Below are 22182 nucleotides of genomic sequence, written 5' to 3'. Positions count from 1 at the left end.
ATTTCAATGCAAGGTAAAAATCTGGTCTCTGAGGCTCTTCTCTGTGACTGAAATGTTATGGTGCCATCTAGTGGTGGCCTGCTGATTGCCTCAGCTCCCACAGTAATAGGATGTGTCTGTGACATTCGTGAATCAATTTCATTTCTATTAACTGCTTTATTTGCAATTGAAAAGTAGGAACTAGTTATTTATCACTATATCATCACATCTCAAATCCTAAGGTCCGTCCTTATGTAGTTCACACTCCTTTATTCAGGCAAAACTCCCACTGATATTCATAGAAACAGGATTTGGCCCTAAATGTTTGATTGAAATGTTAAATGGCAACATTCTTCTGATGTCAACCCAATATTAACCAGTAAATTGGCGATGAACTTTTAACAAGGGGCTCATTCAAATATTCAGCTTTATTTACCTTTTTTTACTCCCTTCACTCACTTTCACCCACCACAATTTATCTCCTCATCTCAAGGACCCTAACACCTCATAGAAGCTCCTCTATCTAGAACAGGGGTAGGCAACCTATGGCATGCGTGCCAAAGGCAGCACGCGAGCTGACTTTCAGTGGCACTCACACTGCCAGGATCCTCCCCACTAGTCAGGGGGGATCTGCATTTTAATTAAATTTTAAATGAATCATTTTAAACATTTTTAAAACCTTACTTACTTTACATACAACAATAGTTTACTTATATATTATAGACTTATAGAAAGAGACCTTCTAAAAATGTTTAAATGTATTACTGGTATGCAAAACCTTAAATCAGAGTGAATAAATGAAGACTCCACACACCACTTCTGAAAGAAGCAATAAAGAGTCCTGTGGCACCTTAAAGACTAACAGATGTATTGGAACATAAGCTTTCATGGATGATTGCCCACTTAGTCAGATGCATGCGAAAGGTTGCTAACCCCTGATCTAGAAGCTGATCTTGCAGTAACAATCATGGGTGGATTGCCTTAAGGAGGGTGTTGCTTGGTATATTTGTGTGGGAGAGCAGGAGAATGTGATTAGGAAAGGAATGGCTGTTTGATCTATTGCAACAGCAGAACTGGAAATAATTTCAGATATTTAAAGCAAGCTCCCTGATTAGAGGTGATTGGGATGCTTATTAGCTGATTAGCTATGCTACAGATAGAACAACAACTAAAACTGTTGTGTCTGCAAAATGTAATCATTTAATTGCTGTGCAATGATGGGACAAGTAAGAAAATATTGACTGTTATGAAATTTTCTTGGTAATTTCCCAAAGAAAACAGGAGATCTTTTGTTGATATCCCCTATTTGCTGTCCCATCACCCCACTGCACACATGGAAAAACTCTCAGCAGTCCATAGGGGATGTCCCAATTCTAGCAGGGTAATCAATTAGGGAATGTCCAGATCATGTTTATTCATATGTTTCCTGTATCTATCCCAGAGGTTCACTGAAAAAATAAAAACAGACAAACAGGCAAAGGATTTTTTAAAAAAATTAATATGATTTGAACACTTTACATTGCTGAGTTATGTAAATGCATAATTTTATACATATGACCTTCCCCTTCGATTGTTTGTTATACTCTCTTGTTGCAACTTGTCTTAAAACTAACTCGTAAGCTCTTGGGAGCAGGATCTGTGTCTGATGTGTTTGTGAAGTGCCTAACATGATGAGACCCCATTCCTGAGAGGGGCCTCTGGGTGCTATTAAATAATAAGGCCTATATTCTAAAAGATACTAAAATAGGGTAACCATCAACTTATACCCAAGGAATATAAAAGCAAAACTGGAGACCTTCATTAATACTAGCATAATTGGTATGTGATTAATTTCAGCCCTACTTTTTTACCAGTGCTTTGGGAAATATACACAGCACTGCTTGTGCTGGAGGATTAGGACAGAGGTGGTGGCTTCCATGTCACAACATGTGCAACAGGTTGGAGCCAGTGATTCTTATATTTTATGCCTATAGGACATGAGAGGAAGGATAGTTTGGTGGTTAAGGCACCAGCTAGGGACTTGGGAGACGAGTTTCAATTCTCTGCTTTGCTACAGACTTCTTGTGACTTTAGGCAAGCCACACAAGTCTCTCTGGCCCAGATTCACAAAGGTATTTAGGCTCATAGCTTCCACTGATTTCAGTTGTTGTTTGCAGTGTTGGAGCCATGTTGGTCTCAGAATAGGAGAGAAACAAGGGATTACCTTTCCCGGACCTGAAGAAGAGCCCTGTGAAGCTCAAAAGTTTTTTTTCACCAACAGAATCTGGTCCAGTAAAAAAGATTACCTCACCCGCCTTGTGTCTCACTGATTTCAGTGAAAGGCAGGAGCCTAAATACCTTTGAGCCTCCAGGCCAGAGTCTGTACCTCAGTTCCCTTCTAAAATGGGGATAATAGCACTTCCCTATTTTGCAGGGGTGTTGAGGATAAATATAGTAAATAATGTGAGGTGCTCAGATACCACAGTAACAGGGGTCACTGAAGCACTTAAGATAGACAGTGCAAAGAATAAATTCTGGCACCTCTATATTCCTAGAATCACTCAAAAACACAGATCTTTCTTTTACTATTACTTTATAACATCTAATAAATAGGCAATGCTATTGGTGATGCAACAGAGTCTTCCATAAAGCCAGACAAACATGCTGATTGACTGATATGTTCACACTTCTATAACAAAGCTGCACCCCACTAGGAAAGAAACTGATCCATAACAAAAGGCTGTATTTTTCCTTCTATCCCTCTGGAAAAACAAACCAGTATTGGAAAGGATTGGTGACTTTTCAGTTAATAGGACTGTGAGTCATGAGATCTAGTTCTGTCACATGCTATACACAGATCATGTGACTGTAGTAAGTCACTTAACTTCTCTGTTTATCAGTTTCCTCAGCTCTGAAATAGGAATAACTACCCCACAGAGGTGTCCAAGGTTTAATTGACTAAAGAGAAACTATCATGGGGAGTCCTTTCCAGGCCTATGTCTTATGTACCTAATCTCACGCTTCAGCTGGCAGCCTGTACTAGGTCAGGAAGGATTATTTTCCCCCAGATAGATGTACTCTGGGGAGGAAGGATTCCCCTTCCTCTGAAGCATCAGAGATGGTAACAACTGGAGATGTGACACCAGACAGTGCTTTAAGACAGTACTGAGAATTCTTTCTCAGATGCTTAGCTGGCTGGTTGTGTTCACATTCTGTGTCATACTGATCACTATTTTCAGGGTCACAAAGGAATTTTTCTCCAGGACAGATTGGCAGAGACCTTGGGATTTTTGTTTTTTTCCTTCCTCCACAACATTGGGCACTAATCGCTTGTTAGGATCATTGGAGTATCTCACCAAATCGGTTCCCTAACATTGCAGAGGCCTACGGAATTGGTGCACCTCACACCTTCGATTTTCTGCCTGTGGCACACAAGAGTTTAGTTTCTTCAGGGCTGTAACACTTCAGTCTCATCCAGGTTATTGTGCTCAACAGAGGGGTAACTTGTGGGGTTTAGTGACCTGTGATGTGCAAGAAGTCAGACTAAATGATCTGGTGGCCCCTTCTGGCCTTAAACTATATGATTATCGCTCAATCTGATAAATTTAAAAATGAGTTAAAGGCAGTTTCCCATACTGTATCTGTCCCTGAATTCCCCTGCCAACTTCTGTGGTTTTCGATCCCATTTTCCTATTTTACTAGATTTTTCTCTCTCCTCTTGCTGTGTGGAAAAATACACATACACAAGGGAAACTAAGATCCCAATCCCACAAATACTTGCCCATCTGAATAACTTTATTCCCATAAGTAGTCCAGTTGTATTCTATGTAATTAATGGGCAGGACCTAGGCCTAGTTGACTCAATACAAAGTGCTGTCAAATGCACAAAAAAGACTCAAACATTTTTTCTCTAATCTCTTCCTGTTACAGTAATTTTAGGTGTCACCTCTAATACTAGAATGTTTAAAAAAAAGATATAAATGCTTTTAATTTGATGTCACTTTAATATTTGTAAAGTACGCTCTCATCTTCTGGTGGAAGACGTTACAGAAATGCAAGGTATGTTTAAAGCCGGATCAGAATGATATTTTATTAATGAGTAATTAATAAAATTCATCCTTTAATAGTGCATGATGCATTTGAAATATATCAGACTACTTTTTATAGCAAAAATATATCTTTAATAGTCCGTATTACTGAACATCCGAATAAAGCTTAGGGGAAAAAACTGAACTAGAAGAATCCGCTTATATAAAATTGCATTAATCTTCATTGAATGATACTTCCTCCACCCTTTTCAATGTCACTGAAGGTCAGTGAAGTTGATATAAGCCATCCTCTTTTAATTTAAAACTTTGATTTCAGATAGACAGAATCTCTTAAGTGTGTAATTTCAAGATCAAAGCAGAGTGTCCATAAGAAGCAGAGAGTCCATAAGCAGCAGATATATCGTTACTCTGCCTCCCTCCATTATATTATCACATGAATGATTTTGATATCTAAAACAGTATTTTAAAAAAATAGTAAAACACAACAGTAAGACACAAGAGCTATGTGAAACGAGAACCAGACTTCAGTAGGATCAAAGATGGCCTGTTATAGCAGCCCATGTTTAGAAGCATCTGGCAGATTTCTACATCAGGGCATGTAGAAATAGGACAGATATGTCACTTAAGTAACAGACTTGACCTCTGCATTCTTCAGTAACCTTGCTAGGAAACTTGCTTAATAGGCTGCCATAAGAAAATAGTGCTCTGCCTTCACACAGATGGTAAGAGCTGCACTAACGGTCTGTGACAGAGGTGACTACTAGAATAAAATGTCACAGCAGAAGGGGACCATCTAATGCAGAAGTAGCACTGCACGCTCTTTGGGATCTGTATGAATATAGGGAACTTTAAGTAGTAGCACTGCCCCTGTCTAATGACCTTTGTATTGATAAATGTTTGGGGGCGAGACGGCAGGACTAAGAACCTGCAATATGAAACAAATAGTAATTTAGTCTTAGTATGTGATGTACCAGCAATTCTGCTAAAGCCTGACCACACTTAAACAACATCCTGAGTTGCTTTCTTAAGACTCCCAATAGGAATTTGAACCTAACTGGAACAACCCTAGCATTTCATGTTGCTTATATTGCTAAAGGGGGTGGGGGTTGTTTAATGCTATTTCAGTGGTTGACTTACTAACTTCAAATTCACTTTTACTAGACATATAACTGGGTTCTATTCATTACTTTAAAAATATAAAACTATGCAGCATAGATTTTTAGTAACCTTGTGCACAGTAAAATAGCTCCTTTGAACTCAAATGCCGGGAAGATTGAACTAAAATGTTCCACTATTACCTTACTGTGCACTTTCACATTTCTTTTGAGGTTTTTCATTTTCTCTTATTTTATGGGAAGGAATATTATTGTTGTTTATGTCTTACTTCCAGTTAATATTTTGCAATTGAACACGTGTACTGTAATGTTAATCTGTATCTGCTGCATATTTAATTGTTGGGAGCAGCAGTTCAGGAGGAAGGGAAGAAATCTCCACCCTCTATTTTCCCCCTTTCTGCTTTCACATTATTTAAAAGTTGAAATCTATTTTGTTTTTATTTAAATATAGTTCAATGGAGATGACATCATCAAAGACCCTTGGAGAATACCATTCTTGTGTGACCACCTCCTTAGTCCCATGAGGTTCTCCTTCTGCAACTCACTCTCCAGGTGGCTCCTCTATGGGGCCCTGGCCATGCTGTCAATTGTAGGACTAGGGCCTATACAATTATTACAGAACAACTGTCCTTTGTTCTAGTATCCATAAAAAACAAACGAGCATTGTGTCAAATACCATTTCATGCCACTAGATGGCATGAAAAACATATGGTTGTAGCTCTGCTGCTGAGCAGTTAAAAGCCTATATTCTGTTTGAATAAATCCTGAGTGAATAAGAGATTTCAGCTTTCATAGGTTCTATTATCCTTCACAGGCACTCAGAAGTAGCCCTCTGTTTTGTGAAGACTAAGTTAACTCTGGAATTTTACATTTTTACAGTGCCTGAGAATACTTGAGAGTAGAACAGTAGTTTAAATACAAAATCTTAGTCTGGCCCCAAATCTGTATCTTCCTGTGTTCCCTACATCTACATACATATCTCTCTCCCTCTTCTGAATGAAAGAGGAGGTTCATCCACCACCAAGGCACCATAATCCCCATTCTTGGAAGCATCTGTGCAGGGGTTTGGCCCTGGAGGGAGATGTATTGTTTCACCAATACCATAGGCTATCCACTCTAGCATGCCACCACACAGGGTCACTGAACAGAAACTCAGGCTCCTCCCGTCAGATCCCTTTAACAGATTTCCCTGGGACAAAGGGGCCTCAGTCTGCCCCCAAACTTTCTAATTTACAAAAGTTAACCAGCTCAAAAAGACACTCCCCTTCACAACAGGGCATGATGACCAGCTTCTTTCCCTTCCCCCACTATTATCAGTCTTGTTTAAAGTTATCTATTAAGTATGAACAACGAGGAGTCCTTGTGGCACCTTAGAGACTAACAAATTTATTTGGGCATAAGCTTTTGTGGGCTAGGACCCACTTCATCAGATGCATGGCATGAAAAATACAGGTGCAGGTATAAATACATGAAAGGATGGGGGTCGCTTTACCAAGTGTGAGGTCAGTCTAATGAGAACTGGATACCATCACATTGGGCCTGAATAAAGACTGGGAGTAGGTGGCTCATTACAAAACCTAATCTTAATTTCCCCAATACCAATTTCTCCCTACTGTTACTCTCACTTTCTTTCAACTCTCTGTAATGGGCCACTCTTTTACCCCTTCAAAAGTTATTTTTCCTCCCTTGATATCCTGCTGTTAATTGATCTATCTCATTAGACTGATACAGACTAACACTGCTACCACTCTGAAACCTATTAAGTATGCTGTACATACATTCTCTCAAGGAAACTTCTGCAACTCTCCTTGCAGCTTCGCACCTCTATACTGCAATCAAATAAAAATATTTGAGAGTAGAAACTATATATAAATAAACAAAAGATGAGGGACTTGTAGTTTAAAGATGTTTCTTCTGCTACCAGGTTTGTTGGTAACAAGATGTCCCAAATTACCTCCTTGTCCTTTTAGCCTCCACCAAACAAAATGTTTCCAAAGTCTATCCAACAAAAATAGCCAGTTTAGAAATAGGTGAGCCAATTATGCTTAATACAAGTTTAAACGGCTGTAGTCCAACTATGTTATATAGTTGCTGGACAGAAACCTGCATGTTATAGCCATGTTAAGGCACCCCATGTTAATCTATAGATACCTGGTAAAGTTACATTTTTCTAACCAGGATCAGGTTGGTTGATTCCCCAACATGATTATAACATATCCTTTTTGTCCACACAGGCAGGCACATTGTAATGTGTCTAAGCTGCAGCCATGTTTCCCAACTCTGCTTAAATATGCCTGTTTTTGTCGTGTAGATGGTGCAGGGGAGCATACTTCACTTTCAAAACCATATAATAAACCTTTATCAACCCTCTTCTCCAGGTTATGATGGTCCACTTTTAGGCAGGACAATCCAGACTCAAAAGGTTGAGTGTGTTTGTAAATTCTGCAAAATCTGTGACTTTCATATACTCTGGCAAAATGCTAACTTAAAATATTGTGTAGAAATGCAGCGGATTCATTTGGTTTTTCAGATTGCTACAAATAACAATTGGAAATAAATCAAAAGGACAGCCACTACACTATACCTAAAGGGATACCATTTGTTGTAATTAATCAGTAACAAGAAAATATATAGCTGTGTATATAATTTCAAGCATGCAAGGCAAAATGTCCACAATCACAGAGGTTTTGGTATCTGACACGTTTGCTCATGCAAGTGGGTGTTGTACAATCACTCAGAACACACCTTTTTTTCATACAACTCCTATGAACTGCAAGTTGGAAGACAGGGCAGACAGTTTCTGCTTCACTCGATTGCTCATGACTAGTGTCATATGACATTTTAAAGATGGCTGAAGGAGAGAGTTGCAATGTATCTGCTCTGGAACAGAAAGATTTTGAAATAATGGACAGAAACCTGATTCCTAATATAACTGAGTTAAAAAATGAGGGGGGAGAGAAAACTGTTGAAGAATCAGGATGGTCTGCTCCCATCTTTTCACTGGCCAAGAAAGCTTCAGAAAACTTAGCAGTGAGCTATGGCAACGCTCTGAAGTCTGCAGCTTTGGTAGGACTCGTACCCAAACCAGTCAGCAATGACAACACAGCAAAAACAAGTATGGTTATGTTTATTCAGTAAACTTTCTTGTACCCTGTACAAATAAGTTAGTTAGCCTGCAAGTGGCATGTTTTAGTGTCAAAGATGCATTATTATTACTTTGCATTTTATTAAAAAAACTATCTCCTTGAATACTGTAATGATTTCTACAAAGTACTTATGATCCTGGAGAACAAATCTCAGCAAACGTTTACATTATCAAGGAAAGCATAACTTTTTTATATTTTGGGGAGGATGGCTTTTAATTTTTGTGCATTACATTTTTGTTTCCCAGAAAAGTTTGGCTTAGATGTAGCATGACTGCATCGGTATCTAGTATGGTCTCTTTCCTTACTTAGAGGTGGGCTGACTGGGACAAGGAAACTTTTATATATGTTTTCTAATCATATGACTTTCACAGTCTCTAATACACACACAGTAATGAAACATCAGGAAGCAATTGTGCAATAAAGAGGTGTAATATCTAATAACATATTACAATTATTTATAATGTATAAAAAGATTCTTAAGAGAAACTGGATGGTTTATTAGCAAACATTTATGAATGTCCTTTTATGGGCTTAAATCTGCTTAATCAGTGTAATCCTGGCCCCACTGAAGTCTATGGGAGTTTTGCCACTGATTTCAGCAGGGTTAGGATGTCACCTTCTATGTAGTGTGTACTGCTGCATACATTAGCTAAACTGTTTCTTGTAAGTCTTCCCAAAAATGCCAGACAAGAGTCTTCCAACATTGCAGACTAAATGCAACATCAACTTGAAGGAGACTAAATAGTGCCAGGCATGGGGGAGAAAGATGGGACATGATGGCTCTGTCTACATCCTCTAATGGGGCCCTCTTTTATAGGGAAGATCTATATTGAGGTATCAGATTCTGCGGTTACCCTCTCATTGCGTGTCATGGTCTATTGTACTTACTGAAAGCTCTATCCCCAGGTGAGCTGACATAGCACAGTTCAGGTCCCACCTAAAGACAAACATTTTATTGACACAACCAGAGAGGAAAGGATTGGTAGAAAAGGAAACAAGGGAAAAGGAAGAGAAAAGCAGAAGAGGAATTGTGGGAGGAGGGACAAAGAGAGAGAGAGAGAGATCTGAATGAACAGTGCAAAAGTTACTGGGTCTGATCAAAATATTCTAAAGTAGTTTGATTTCATATTATATATTTAATTACTTCCACAAAGATCAGGAGCTGGGAGTCTTACAACAAAGGCATTTCTCATACTCAATAGATGCCTTATGAAGCTTCTGTGGAAAAAAAGAGTAGCAGGGTATGTTTCTGCGTAGCAGCAACAAGATAGTCAATGCTCTGTGTGTGTATGTCCACGAAGATATAACACAAGAGTGATCTGCATATAGAAAACTAATAACTGAATGTCTAGTTCTAATCAGCAAATAAATCTCAGTATAGCATAATGTCAAGCCACTAGACCTGGACTCAGATTGAACCCTCCAAGAGAAGGAAAAGTCCACAAGAATCTTCTTGTGGAATTCTTCTCCTCCCATCCCTGCATGATTCCACTGGGGAGGAGCCTGGTGTGAGTTTGCCCCTCTCACTCCAACCCATGTGGTATAGGGTGCATGGCCTGGTTAGAAAATTTGTAGTTCCTGGAAGGGAGACAGCAGAAGACTATGGCCATTTCAGTGGCAGTTGCATGTTCCTGCAGCAGCTCTTGCCTCTTCTACACCTCTTTTGGTCCCTGGCTGCAGTGAAGCGGCCTTTGAAACCTACCCCAGCCCAGCCTCCCATCCCAGAAAGGGGATTTCCCCACTTAGATGGGAGCTCCATGGGGAAAAAGAATAAATTCCCAGGCTGCACTGGAAATTCTGAAGAATTTCCACAAGGCCAAATGGGAAATGATATGCATTCCTGCCCCATTTTACCCACCACCACCATTCCAGCCTTTCCCATCCTATTTGGAGCACCCTTCACAAGGTCTAGTGGAGGGGAAGGGAAGTGAATGGTACTGCAGAGGTGGCTGAGCAACTTTCTCAGTGGGAAGGGGAAAGCCATATATTATTAGCAGTATCGTAGCCAATGAGGTTAATCTGAGGCGCGATTATTGCTAATTGAAAACTTTTCCTCTGCTCCCAAATCTGTGCACACCCACCCTCCACACACACGTAGTATAGTGTGTTCCTGACTGAATTCCTGCATAACCCTGGAAAAATCACTTCAAAACATCAACTTGAAATCTAATCATTTTCAAAATGTGTTAAGTGACTTCGGGCAATACAGCTGCCCCTATGTTACTTTGCCAGTTTTTATAGCTTTACAGTCACATTTAGCTTTTTTTTGAATATCTTCCCTTCCCTTTCAGTGTGCACAGAGGGAACTGACTATACAGGGGAAACAGTAAACATGAATACATAAAGTGCTGTCAAGTGCACAGTAAACTGAAAAACAGACTAGAATTTTCCTCTAGTTTTTCAATAATCAGATTTTACTTGCAAAAATAATAAACACTGAAAGTTGAATGTCCCTCTAACCTCCCTGTGCCTTAGTTTCCCCATCTGTATAATAGTGATATTTTGGTAAAGCGTGTGGCGATCCTCTGAGAGACACAAAGGATTGTAAATAAACAATCAAAGCTATAAAATTATTCCTTTTGATGCATGTATATGATCCCATGCATATTAAGTGAATTGCTGAATATGAGTGTAGTTGTTAAAATTGTATATGCCACTACTAGAGAGCAGTGTAATGAAATTAAAGCAATGCCTCCATAGTATTAAAGTGTGGCAGCCCTACAGCTCCTGTAAAATTCAGACACAAATTTGAAGTCTTCACAGATTTGCTGCCTGGGGAGCAAGTGCCCATGATTGATTTGGCAATATACAAAGATGTGACATTTTTAATGTCTCTGCATTTCCAGCTGGAAAACTGGGTGAGGTCTGAAGGAAACTCATATCCTTGTATATGAATGCAATAAGTCTTGCCAATAAAATGGAGGAACTGGAATTACTGATGCAGATGGTCGAATCAGACATTACACTGACTACAGAAACATTGTGAAATAGCACTCATGATTGGAGGAAAAAATGAAGGATATATGCTGTTTAGGAGAGTCAGAAATAAAGGTAAAGGTGGTGGGGGTAGCTTTGTACATCAATGATCTAGTAAACTATGGAGAACTACAAAGTGATAGTATGAACAAAACTGAATCTATTTGGGTCAAAATCATTAGAGAAGGCTCATGAAAGAGGTTCTGTTAGGATAGTGTTAGGGTCTGTCCTAAAACCCCAGGGCTGGACTGGGATATGGAAAGTGTATAGAAATATTACCATATCTGAGGTTGAAGAAAAACATAGAGCTGAATGCACCTAGAATACTGAAAGAATTGGCATAGGAGATTGCTAATCAGATAGCAAGGATTTTTAATAATTCTGTCTATTTGGGGATACTACCATATATCTGTAAAATGTATATTTAAGAAAGGGGTGGGGGAGGGGAAGTGATCCAGGCAATTACAGACCAGTCAATCTGATCTTAGTAGTATGCAAGCTTTTAGAGCAAATTGTGAAGGAAAGAATAATTAAATTCATGGAGGCAAACATACACATGATTTTACCAAAGGTAGACAGTCCCATAACTAATCTGATTTCCTTCTTTGAGAAGTGATGTTTGGGGGTGGGGGTTGCCTTAATCTGCTGCATGGGGTGTGGGCTACTTGCCAGGATCATCTGGGTACATCTGAATCAGTTCCCTGCCTTTGAGAGGCCCTGGGAATTGGTACACCTCAGTCCCTCTTACTGTTTGCCTGTGGCACATAATAGGTTAGTTTCCTGTAGGTTGTAAATACTTCAGGTGTTGGTGGCCTGTGAAATACAGATCAGACAAGATGATCTGATGGTCCCTTCTGACCTTAAATTCTATGACTCCTTGCTTTTGTGGGATTCTTTGGTAATTTACTCTTATTTTAATCTAGTTTTAATTTCCTTTTTTTTAAAAGCCCATTGTAGATCTTAAAATACATAATTTACACAATTTGATATCTATTGGTTTTGTTTAGTAAACTGGGTATTTTGTAGCTGCATCAAATTACTTACTTGGCTCATTGTGAGAGGTGAATTCCATTGTCATGATATGAGGCAAATAGTCTGCTTTTTTATACCATCCTGAGGATATTTAGAACATGCAAATAAATAGAAAACGCAGTAATTAAATGCTTAGTAGTTACTACAGTAAATTAGGTTTGTCCTCCAGTGACCTTGGGCTAATGGAGTTTCTCACTTATACCAGTTCTGAATTTGGCTATCTGTTTAATACTTCCAGGGCCATTCATAGCTAGATCAGAAGGGGCAGGAGGCAATAGACGAGATATTTTGATGCTTCAGAAGTGCAAAGAACAATAGTCAAATTTACTCTTGCAACCTGTATTTGGGTTTATTTATAAAGTCCTAAAAAGAGAAGTTTACTGGTATGTTACTCAACTCCAGTGTAAATAACATTTGATAACCCACCTTCGGACTGAGGTCTATTGCTGTGCAGTTATTTGTTTCATTCCATTGTTGTAAGAGAATGTACTTTCATTTTAAACTCCCTTTCTCTCAGTCATTCCAAACTTTTTAAAAGATTTTGGTCAGAAACTTTTCTGGTTGCTTTTGTTAAGCTAAACAAGGGGATGGGATACCTTTGTGTTGATTTTTTTATTATTATTTTTTGCTTATCCAGTGTAACTCAAACAGCTCAAGTTTAAAACGTCAAACAAAACAAGAACTATTAATTGAAAAGTACCTCTAAAAATGTGTAGTGTATGTAAATTATTCTATACCCCATTCTGGCTGTAACCCAATCGTGCTATCCTGTGTGTTTTTAGTTTGAGACAAGGCTGGATGAGGTGGTATCTTTTATTGGGCCAACTTCTGTTAGTCACTTGAGGCAGGTTCCTGTTTATTTTGGTACATTCTCTCTGTTACAGTGCTATACAAACTGGCACTCTATAAATATTACAGATGGGGCTGGTAGCACTGCCTATAGTTAAGGTTGCCCAGCAAGTCCCATTATAAGACTCTGTTTTCAGTTGCTTGTAACTTTGCAAACTTTAACCATTTGGGTTGACATTTCCCATGCCAGGTCTCTGCTTCAGGCTGAAACATTTTGGAGGAACTTTAGCAAAAATGGTTCATCCATTTTGGAGAACATGGTTGGGAAAAAACAGGGGCTTATAGTCCATGTTAAAAAAAAAAAAAATTACAAATCTGAGAAGCCCTAGCACTCCCATCCATGGGAGCAAGGCCTTGAAATTTGGCCCTTATTCTAGTGTCAGGGATACACTTTTTGCTGTCCCCCTGAAAAACTGCCCACACTTAATTAATTACAAGCCTTTGAAAAATCACACTTCACGCATGGTCAAAGACTTGTAAGAGTTTGGCAGATAGAATCTTTGGATAATTTATTTATCTCCACCAGAGTATGCTACAGCCAAGCCAGCACGGCTGATGAGGATTTTCCCTCCAATTGCTCCTCATGGCTACTATGGCGCCAGACACACATGGAGAGCCACCATGAGACTGTTTCTCCTGTGCTCTCAATGCCCCCGTATTGTCACCCAAGCAGAGGAGGAAGCTGCCTGAATCCCATGCAAAGGGAACAAGTGCCAGGCTTTTCCTTTTTCTTTTTTTTTATGTGGGGGGGTGAAAGAGAGAGACAGCAGGAGGCTGACTGGCTTAGCAGGATCCATGCCTTGTTCAGTGCACAGCATGAACCTGCTCTGGGGAGGAAACAGGGTTGTGTGCAGTGAAGGAGACTTGTCTGTAGGTCCCCTGCCTCATTTGTTGCAGAAGTCACACAGTGTGTAGTGAATGAGGAAGCGATTGCAAGAAGAGAAATGATGCTTTCATAGTTAAGGCAATTGAAAGTATAAATATAAAATGTTACCGTTCGCTGTAAAAAAAAAAAACAAAAAAAAAAACAGGCATCTCAAATTGGGCCCTGAAATTAATGGACTCTTTCTTGGTCACAGCTTCCCATTTGTGAAATGAGGATAACAAAACCACCTAGCTTCACAGAGATGTTTTGAGTATAAATTCACAAATCATAGAATCATAGGACTGGACAGGACCTCGAGAGGTGATCTAGTCCTATCCCCTGCACTCATGGCAGGACTAAATATTATCTAGACCATCCCTGACAGGTCTAACCTGCTCTTAAAAATCTCCAGTGATGGAGATTCCATAACCTCCCTAGGCAATTTATTCCAGTGCTTAACTACCCTGACAGTTAAGTTTTTCCTAATGTCCAACTTAAACTGCTCTTTGCTGCAGTTTGTCCATTGCTGCTTGTCCTTTCCTCAGAGGTTAAGGAGAACAATTTTTCTCTCTCCTCCTTGCAACTACCTTTTATATACTTGCAAATTATATGTCCCCTCTCAGTCATCTTTTCTCCAGATTAAACCAACCCAATTTTTTCTCTTCCCTCATAGGTCATGGTTTCTAGACTGTTAATCATTTTTGTTGCTCTTCTCTAGATCTTCTCCAATTTGTCCACATCTTTCCTGAAATGTGGTACCCAGAATTGTACACAATACTCCAGCTGAGGCCTAATCAGCGCAGAGTAGAGCAGAATTACTTCTCATGTCTTGTTTACAACACTCCTGCTAATATATCTCAAAATATCTGCTTTTTTTGCAATAGTGTTACATTGTTGACTAATATTTAGCTTGTGATTGTGATCCACTATGCTCCCCCAGATCCCTTTCTCCTTCGTAGGCAATCATTTCCCATTTTGTATGTGTGCAACTGACTATTCCTTCTCTGTGAAGCACTCTGATACCCAGAATCAGATTAACCCATTACTGGGCCATAGGCAAACATGCACTTCTGGGTCCTTACCTTATAACATGAATTGCAGCAAACAACTATACAATACACTCTCCATGGCCAGGCTGGCAATGCTGTAGATCTACCAGGACCATCTGCTTATCCTCCAGCTGCTTGGGGCACTGCTCACCATGACAGTGGAGCAGCCAGGCCCAATTTAAGTGAGTAGCATTGCAACCTAGGAAATGGGGTCTCAATGCCGCTTGCTCAAATTTGGCCCGGCTGCCCCCTCCATCATGATTGAGAGGTAGCTGGGCCAAACCTGGATCTATGTCTACACTACCACGGTAAGTCGACCTATGCTACGCAACTCCAGCTATGTGAATAACGTAGCTGGAGTCGATGTACCTTAAGTCGAGTTACTGCGGGGGGTTGACGGGAGATTTTCTCCCGTCGACTTACCTTACTCTTCTCATCAGGGGTAGAGTACAGGGGGTGACTGCAGAGTGATCTGCAGTCAATTTGGCATGTCTTTACTAGACCTCTAAATCGACTGCCAGTGGATCGATCTCAGCGTATCAATCCCTGCTGTAGTGTAGACCTGCCCTGAGTGGCACTTGGATCCTGTATGCCAGGTTGCAAATTTGACCCCATTTTGGGCTCCCCCATGAATTTGGGCCTAGTTTGCCTGTGCATTAATCTGGCCCTGCCAATACTATAGTGATGAGTATTACAGAATGCCTGTGAGGAAACTAATTCTGTATTCACCGCAGAGTTTGAATGGTGTGCAGTAAACAAGGCACAGGACCACACAATGAGGCTAAAACAAAATATTGAATAGCTGCTCATTCAGTGAAAACCATCTGTCCTGTGCGCTGAATAAGGCAGGGGTCCTGAGGAAACAATGTGTGATCCAGTAATATAACTGGACTGTATCACAATGCATATGCAAAAGAGGGTCAACTTACGGTTGCACAAGCAACTTGATTTCTGGCATTTCTTAGCTCTTGCATGCTTGACTTTGCAACCTTCATGTTTAAATATAATTTTTATCATGTATACACACACAAATATTAACTGAAGGTTTGTCTAAACACAGAAGCTGCACTAGTTTAACTTAAATAATTTTTAAAAACAATTTAAATTGATGCAAATCCCAACACAGACACTTTTTTATATCAGTTGAAAAGTGACCTCTTTGTTTAATTTGCATTGTTACAGGTGCAACTCAGCCAACATGTCAGGTTTAAATCTATTTCAAAGTGCCCATGCACAAAATTGCACCACCTTAATTAAATCCATTTAAAATTACACTTTTAGCTAAAGCAATGTAATTTTGGATGTAAACTAAGTCTTAGTTACAGTTGCAAAAGTATATTTCCTTTCAATACAAACTCAGATCTAGGAAACTATCCCAACAACTTAAATAAAAATGCATTGCTGCTGAAACATAACACCTAAACAAAGCCATTCATTCCTCACCTCCACAGGTCAACTTTCTTTTCACTTCTATTGTGCAGCCAGACACTATATATGCATCAGGTTCCTAAAAATCTTTCTCAAACATGAGTTTACCTGCAATCTCAGCAAGATTAATCATATAGATCCGAAATCTGTTACCTAAAAACATCTGACATCAGAGTTCAGCATGTGCATTTGAGTGTGATTTTTGAGGAATCTGATGCATGCATTGTGCTGTCTGTTGGGAAGGAGTGTGTTGTGATTCACCAGCATGTGTATTTTATTTCAATGGTGGTAATAAGAGCTGCTCTATGAACTGAAATGGATCTGGTTGTTGAGGATGCCTTAAATGGATTTCCTATTTTTACATTTGTGTTTAGCTCTGAGCATTTTAGGTGTGGCATAAACAATAATCCTTCTCACCACTGTGATGTTTGTTATCCCCAAAGTACCATGGTGAGGTTGTTTTCTCCACGCTGTCAAGAGCAGGGGTGTTGCTGGCTGGGGAGTGAAGGAGGGAGGCTGTCGCAGGTAGGCAGTTGCACGCTCCTGGGAGTGAGGGGGTCACGGCTGGAAGTCGGGACGTGGCATGTAGGTACCGCTCCCACATGAATCTGGTGTGGGAGGGGACTTAATGGGGGTGCATGCAACACCCCCATTGACATAGGAGAGAGGAGTAGGCAGCGCGCCCACTCACACTGGACAATGCAGAGGATTAGTGGGGCTAGGCAGCATCCCCACACACACTACGTAAGAGAGGGAGGACTAAGGGGAGAGAGAGGGGCACCCTCTGCCCCCCATCAGGAAGGTTAATGGGGTAGGCAGCGCCCTCCCACGCACCCACCGCATGAGGGGGAGTTAATGGAGGGATGGGGGGTTTCAGCGTCTTCCCCCCCCCCATTGGAACCGAGCCGCGCAGCGCGCGGTGTTTTCGCTACAGGCCGTGCTGTGAAATGGCCGCGTGACCAACACGGACAGCGGCTTACTGGGAGGGAGGAGAGGGGCAGGCTTCCCTCACGCGCACCAGCTGCCCCGTCTAAGATGGCGGCTGCCCCCTGCGACAGCTCTCGTTCTCTCTATGCTAACTCGCCACAGTCACCGGCCCGAGCACTCCACTGGGCGGTTTCCATAGCCCGTCTCTCAGGTCCCTCGTGCCTCTTTCGAGCCAATGAGGATCGAGGTGGAGAGGTAGCGCAGCCTCTCGCACCCAATGGGAACGTGCGAGGGGCCTGTCTGAACCTGCAGCCAATTGGAGGCGGAGTTTGTGGCCCTTGCTCCCTGATTGGCTTGCATGGGAAGATAATGATAAGCCTCCGTCGTCCAATCAATGGTCTCTATTTGGAGAGAGCGGGGGGAGCTGTTTCTCTGGCAGCGCTGGAGGGGTGAGAAGCCAGTGCGGATAACAGGGTGGGGCTGGGCTGGGTTTGGGGCCATTCCCGTGACCTCACTCTGCTGTGGGGCTAGGAGGCCGGGGAGGGGGGGAGCGGGCCACAGGGGAAGGCAAACAGGAGGTAATGGGGAAAACATAGTGAGGGGGCAGGAGGTAATGGGAGAGCTCCCATAGGGGGCAGAGCGCTGGGGAGCAGAAGATATGGGGGTCCCACTGGGGGGAATGATGTTGGGGGCAGGGGACCATATGGGTTCCACTGGGGGAGGTTAGTGCTGGGTGCAGGGGATATAATGGGGGTCCCACTTGAGAGGAATAGTGGTAGGGGGCAGAAGGCCCTGGAGAGAATCCCCATTGGGAAGGACAGGAGGCAATTGGGTAGTGGAGCAGGGGGAGCAGGAGACTGTGGAGGGGACCCTGTCAACGTAGGCAGAGTGCCAGTTATTTCACTTGGCTGTTTCTCTCCTAGGTTTGCTAGACAGGTATTAAATTGTGGGAACCCAAGCAACCCTACCACAGGGTTACCCAGGGAATGGGGTTTCTCTTCACAACCACTGGAAGATCTTGGCATTAGATGTTCAGGGCAACAAGTTGTTTGCTTGTGTTTACAGCCAGCCCTAGCTCTGATGGAGGGGTGGGAATAGGATGAAGTTATATTACATGCAAGAATGTTCCACACAATCTGGGCCAAGGATTAGGGTGGAGTTTCAGCACGTGTGTTGCTTGTTGCAATGGTTTAGGGCCAGTCCCAGGTTTACAGTGGCACCCTGGAGCCGGTCCCATGCTCAAAAGGGGCCCTGGCCTGCTCTGCTTGCACTGTGGTCCAAGACCCTGCCAGTCTGCTGGCTCCCTACCACCATCACCACCACTTGCTTCTCTTGGCCTGGCTGGCCAAGGGTGGCTCTCTGCCCCTGGGCCCCACCCACCAGTCCTCTCTGTCCCCTGGCCAGACCCCAGCACATCTCCGGCTCTGGGCAGTCTCTGCTTCCCACCACCTGTGGGGCCCTACCTGTCTCCCTGGAGCCAAACTGCCTAGGACTGGTGCAAAAGCCTGGCCAGTCTCAGCTAGTTGGGAGGGAAACAGCATGGGAGGACTTAGCTGGGCCTCTCCAGGCAAGTGGGTCCTGAGGGAGCCCAGCCAAGACATGCCCTGGCCTGGCTGATTGCACCACTCACGAGGGCTGGAGCAATTCCTGAGCCCAGGACCAGCCCTGACTGGGCTGCCAGCTCAGCCTGACAGACACAGTTACCTCCCAGCAGGGCTGGTGAGTGTATCTGGGAGGCAAGGCATGGGGGAGTGGGTCTCTTGGGGGTTGCTGGGCTGTGAGGGGGTGAGGAAGATATGTGTGTGGTGCTAGGGAGTGGGAGTTCTGTGTATGGTGCTGGGCAGTTATGGTGAGGGTTTTGGGCAGGAGGGCGCTGGGCAGGGGTGATGTTGTGCAGGGCACTGTGCATTTGTGGCAGGGTCGGGGGGGGTGCTGGGCATGGGGTGTCCAGGGAGGCTCTGGCGATAGGGAGATGGGGGTGTTGGGTGGAGGGGGCTGTATGGCTCGGCATGGTCCTGTCCCCAAGGGGAACAGGCACGCTGGCAGAACAGGGCCAGGTGGGCCACTGTGCATCTAGCAACTACAGTTTAATAGTGCCCTTGCACTGGGCTGGGCAGAGTGGGGCCACTCCTGCCATGCATCACCTCATTGTCCCTGGCTGACCCTTCGCTCTGGGGACTGACTTCCCATCACTATGCTCCATTGTTTCCATGGGGGCCTACAAAAGCTTCATCCAGACCTGCTTAGGGCCTTGAGAGTCAAACAGTCCAGAGTACCATGGAATCAACTTGAATCTAGAGACAGTGACAGAAGCACCCTTCAGTCTGGTTGTTATTCATATACCTCATAACTGTACTTCACTACAAAGTGTTTCTTGTTAGAGCCAAATTTTGGCTACATCTCACAGTCCTGCTATTACTTCATCATTTTTATTGTAAATTTGAATCTGATATGTTGATTCTAGAATCTGAAATAACAATATTCACACATGGCACCTAAATGAACCTCTGGTCGGTCAGTCAGTATTCTTCCAATGAATAGATTTTCTTTCTTCTGTGCCTTATGTTTTATGTCTGACATATTTAAAAATACAGTGTCACACATTCAGGCCTTGGGAGGCTGAGAGTTGAAATCTATGCCTTGGCACTATCTTTCTCAATGCTGTCTTAAGGACAAACAAGCCTGTATGCTTTCATTGGGTTTTTTTTCCCCCTAAAACTTTTTAGCTGTTAAATGCCACACAATGGAAGAGCGTTCAAACTTGATGAATATGATGAAGCTCAGTATCAAAGTCTTGATCCAGTCAGCCCTGAGCCTGGGTAGGACTCTGGATTCCGACTTTCCTCCTTTGCAACAGTTCTTTGTGGTGATGGAGCACTGTCTAAAGCATGGGCTAAAAGGTGAGCACCATAGTTCGTTCTTAAATGAGTTTGGCTGAAATCATAGGCATGTTGAGGGGCTGTGGAAATCAATTCAGATTTGCCTTAATGTGGTTTTGGATCATATTATAATGTAAAATGTTAATATTTTATCAGCAAAATTCTGTGGAGAAATATTGGGGTACAGCGAAGATCAATTACATAATCTGTTTACATTCTGATATGCTCTGTATCAGGTCTCTGTCATCTCCTGGCTGAGCAATGAACTCAGTGTATGTACTAAGGGCCTGTAAGACAGAGTATATTTGAAGGATCTCTTTTTATACGATTTGTGATTGTGGAGTTGAAGGAGAAAGTTTTGTCATTTTCCTGATTATTAACACCACTGTATTTCTTCCCTTTTAGCCAGGAAGAGTTTTATTGGACAGAATAAGTCCTTTTTTGGTCCTTTGGAGCTGGTGGAGAAACTTTGTCCAGAAGCATCAGATATAGCAACTAGTGTTAAAAATCTGCCAGAGCTGAAGTGAGTTGAAGACGGGTAATATAATAACATCTTGTCTCTTTCTCTCTCGTTTGGGGAGATCTCATTCTCTGAGCCAGAGGACATAGTGTATAAATGTAGCACAAAACTCTACATGTCTTTCATGATATCAGCTTTCAACACTTTTATATCCTCAACTCAACCTTCAAAAGAACCTGTCAGGCTAAAAAAGTACAATAAAAATTCCTCACCTGTGCAAGAAGTAACCTTTAAACTATTCAAAACGAGAGAATTTTTAAATCGTTTTTAGTGTCATTTGTCTGCTTTCTTGCTTTGTTTTTTGAATGATGTAAATAGACTAGTTTCACTTCCAAATTCTTGAGCACCAGCAGAATGCTGCAATGGTTAGGTTACAAACATTACAGAAGAATATTTGTATTTAAAAGGTTTTTTCATTGGAATTTATAACTGACCGGGATTTTTCTTTTAGTCTGAGATATAGTAAAATCTTGTGTTTGATTTGGGCCAGATTTGACCAGATGCTTCCCATTCACTTAAATACTTGATTTGTTTAATAATTTCTCTGTAGATGTCTAAACACTTTTATTCTCACTTAATTTTCTTCATGGGTTTTTGTGCTCATTTAATAAAATACTACCTCCAACTTAGTATCATCTTTGTTAATGCTGAATTACAGAAATACTTAAAAATATTGCTTTTAAAATCTTGATTTATTGCAATTTTGATAATGCATCTGTATTATATTCTAGGACCGCAGTAGGAAGAGGAAGAGCTTGGCTTTATCTTGCACTCATGCAAAAGAAACTGGCAGATTACTTGAGAGTACTATTGGACCACAAACATCTATTAAGGTACCCATACATCCAATCTGTATTATTTTTGATGGTATACCATTTATATATTGCAAAGAGACACGTCTGTGCATGTTGGTTTTGAGATAAATATCCTTTGTTCCTTTCATCTTTAAATTTTTCAGGAAGTAAAAACAATGGATGAAGTTAGTTTAATGTTTGAAAGTGCTGGGCAGTGTTCTCTGAATGTTAATGAGCAGAAATTGCATGTAGTTTTATTAATAGAGCATTTTTTAACTTTGGACCTATCAAAGTTAAATTGAACTAAATAAAATACAAATATACATTCATGGAATGAATAAATTATGTGAGCCAATGGCTTGAAATAACAGGGAAGGTTGCCATTCAAAACTTGGGGAGAATGTAAAACTGCTGAATGTTTGTACAAGGATGCCATTATAGTTCTTCAAAATCCTGTCTGGTGATCTGACAGAACACACAGTTCTGTGGAATTTCTTTCTACTTTCTAAAGTAGTTTGGAACCCATACAGTGAGCTTTGAGATCATACAATGTAGTTGTTGCTCTAAAACCTTGGGATAGTATTGGAAACGTTTG

General features: G+C 41.6%; 2 protein-coding genes and 1 pseudogene across 7 annotated transcripts in view; 2 read left to right on the top strand and 1 right to left on the bottom strand.

Moving 5' to 3' along the window:
• The window catches only part of ADAMTS2 (ADAM metallopeptidase with thrombospondin type 1 motif 2), a 402877-nt gene extending 385918 nt beyond the window's left edge, over window positions 1–16959 (bottom strand). The window contains exons 1-2 of the mRNA XM_030573537.1: window positions 16885–16959; window positions 12289–12357 (exon numbers count right to left, since the gene is read on the bottom strand). Coding sequence (XP_030429397.1) covers window positions 12289–12322 — 34 coding nt within the window. The 5' untranslated portion in view covers window positions 12323–12357; window positions 16885–16959. The remainder of the gene's footprint in view (window positions 1–12288; window positions 12358–16884) is intronic.
• The window catches only part of RUFY1 (RUN and FYVE domain containing 1), a 32045-nt gene continuing 17791 nt past the window's right edge, over window positions 7929–22182 (top strand). Inside the window, exons 1-4 of one of the 6 annotated variants that reach the window (XM_030573539.1) lie at window positions 7929–8237; window positions 20121–20294; window positions 20679–20796; window positions 21525–21626. In XM_030573539.1, coding sequence (XP_030429399.1) covers window positions 7970–8237; window positions 20121–20294; window positions 20679–20796; window positions 21525–21626 — 662 coding nt within the window. In that variant the 5' untranslated portion in view covers window positions 7929–7969. Of the gene's footprint in view, window positions 8238–16913; window positions 17053–17765; window positions 17844–17914; window positions 17973–18160; window positions 19114–20120; window positions 20295–20678; window positions 20797–21524; window positions 21627–22182 lie in introns of those variants that run through there. The other 5 variants (XM_030573542.1, XM_030573541.1, XM_030573540.1 and 2 more) reach the window with 5 other exon arrangements.
• On the top strand, window positions 10247–10455 carry LOC115656978 (annotated as a pseudogene).

Source organism: Gopherus evgoodei, chromosome 8 (genome assembly GCF_007399415.2).
Source record: "Gopherus evgoodei ecotype Sinaloan lineage chromosome 8, rGopEvg1_v1.p, whole genome shotgun sequence".
NCBI classification, from domain to species: domain Eukaryota; kingdom Metazoa; phylum Chordata; order Testudines; family Testudinidae; genus Gopherus; species Gopherus evgoodei.
Note: the sequence above shows the minus strand (reverse complement) of the source record. Positions and strands in the feature narration are given on the sequence as shown.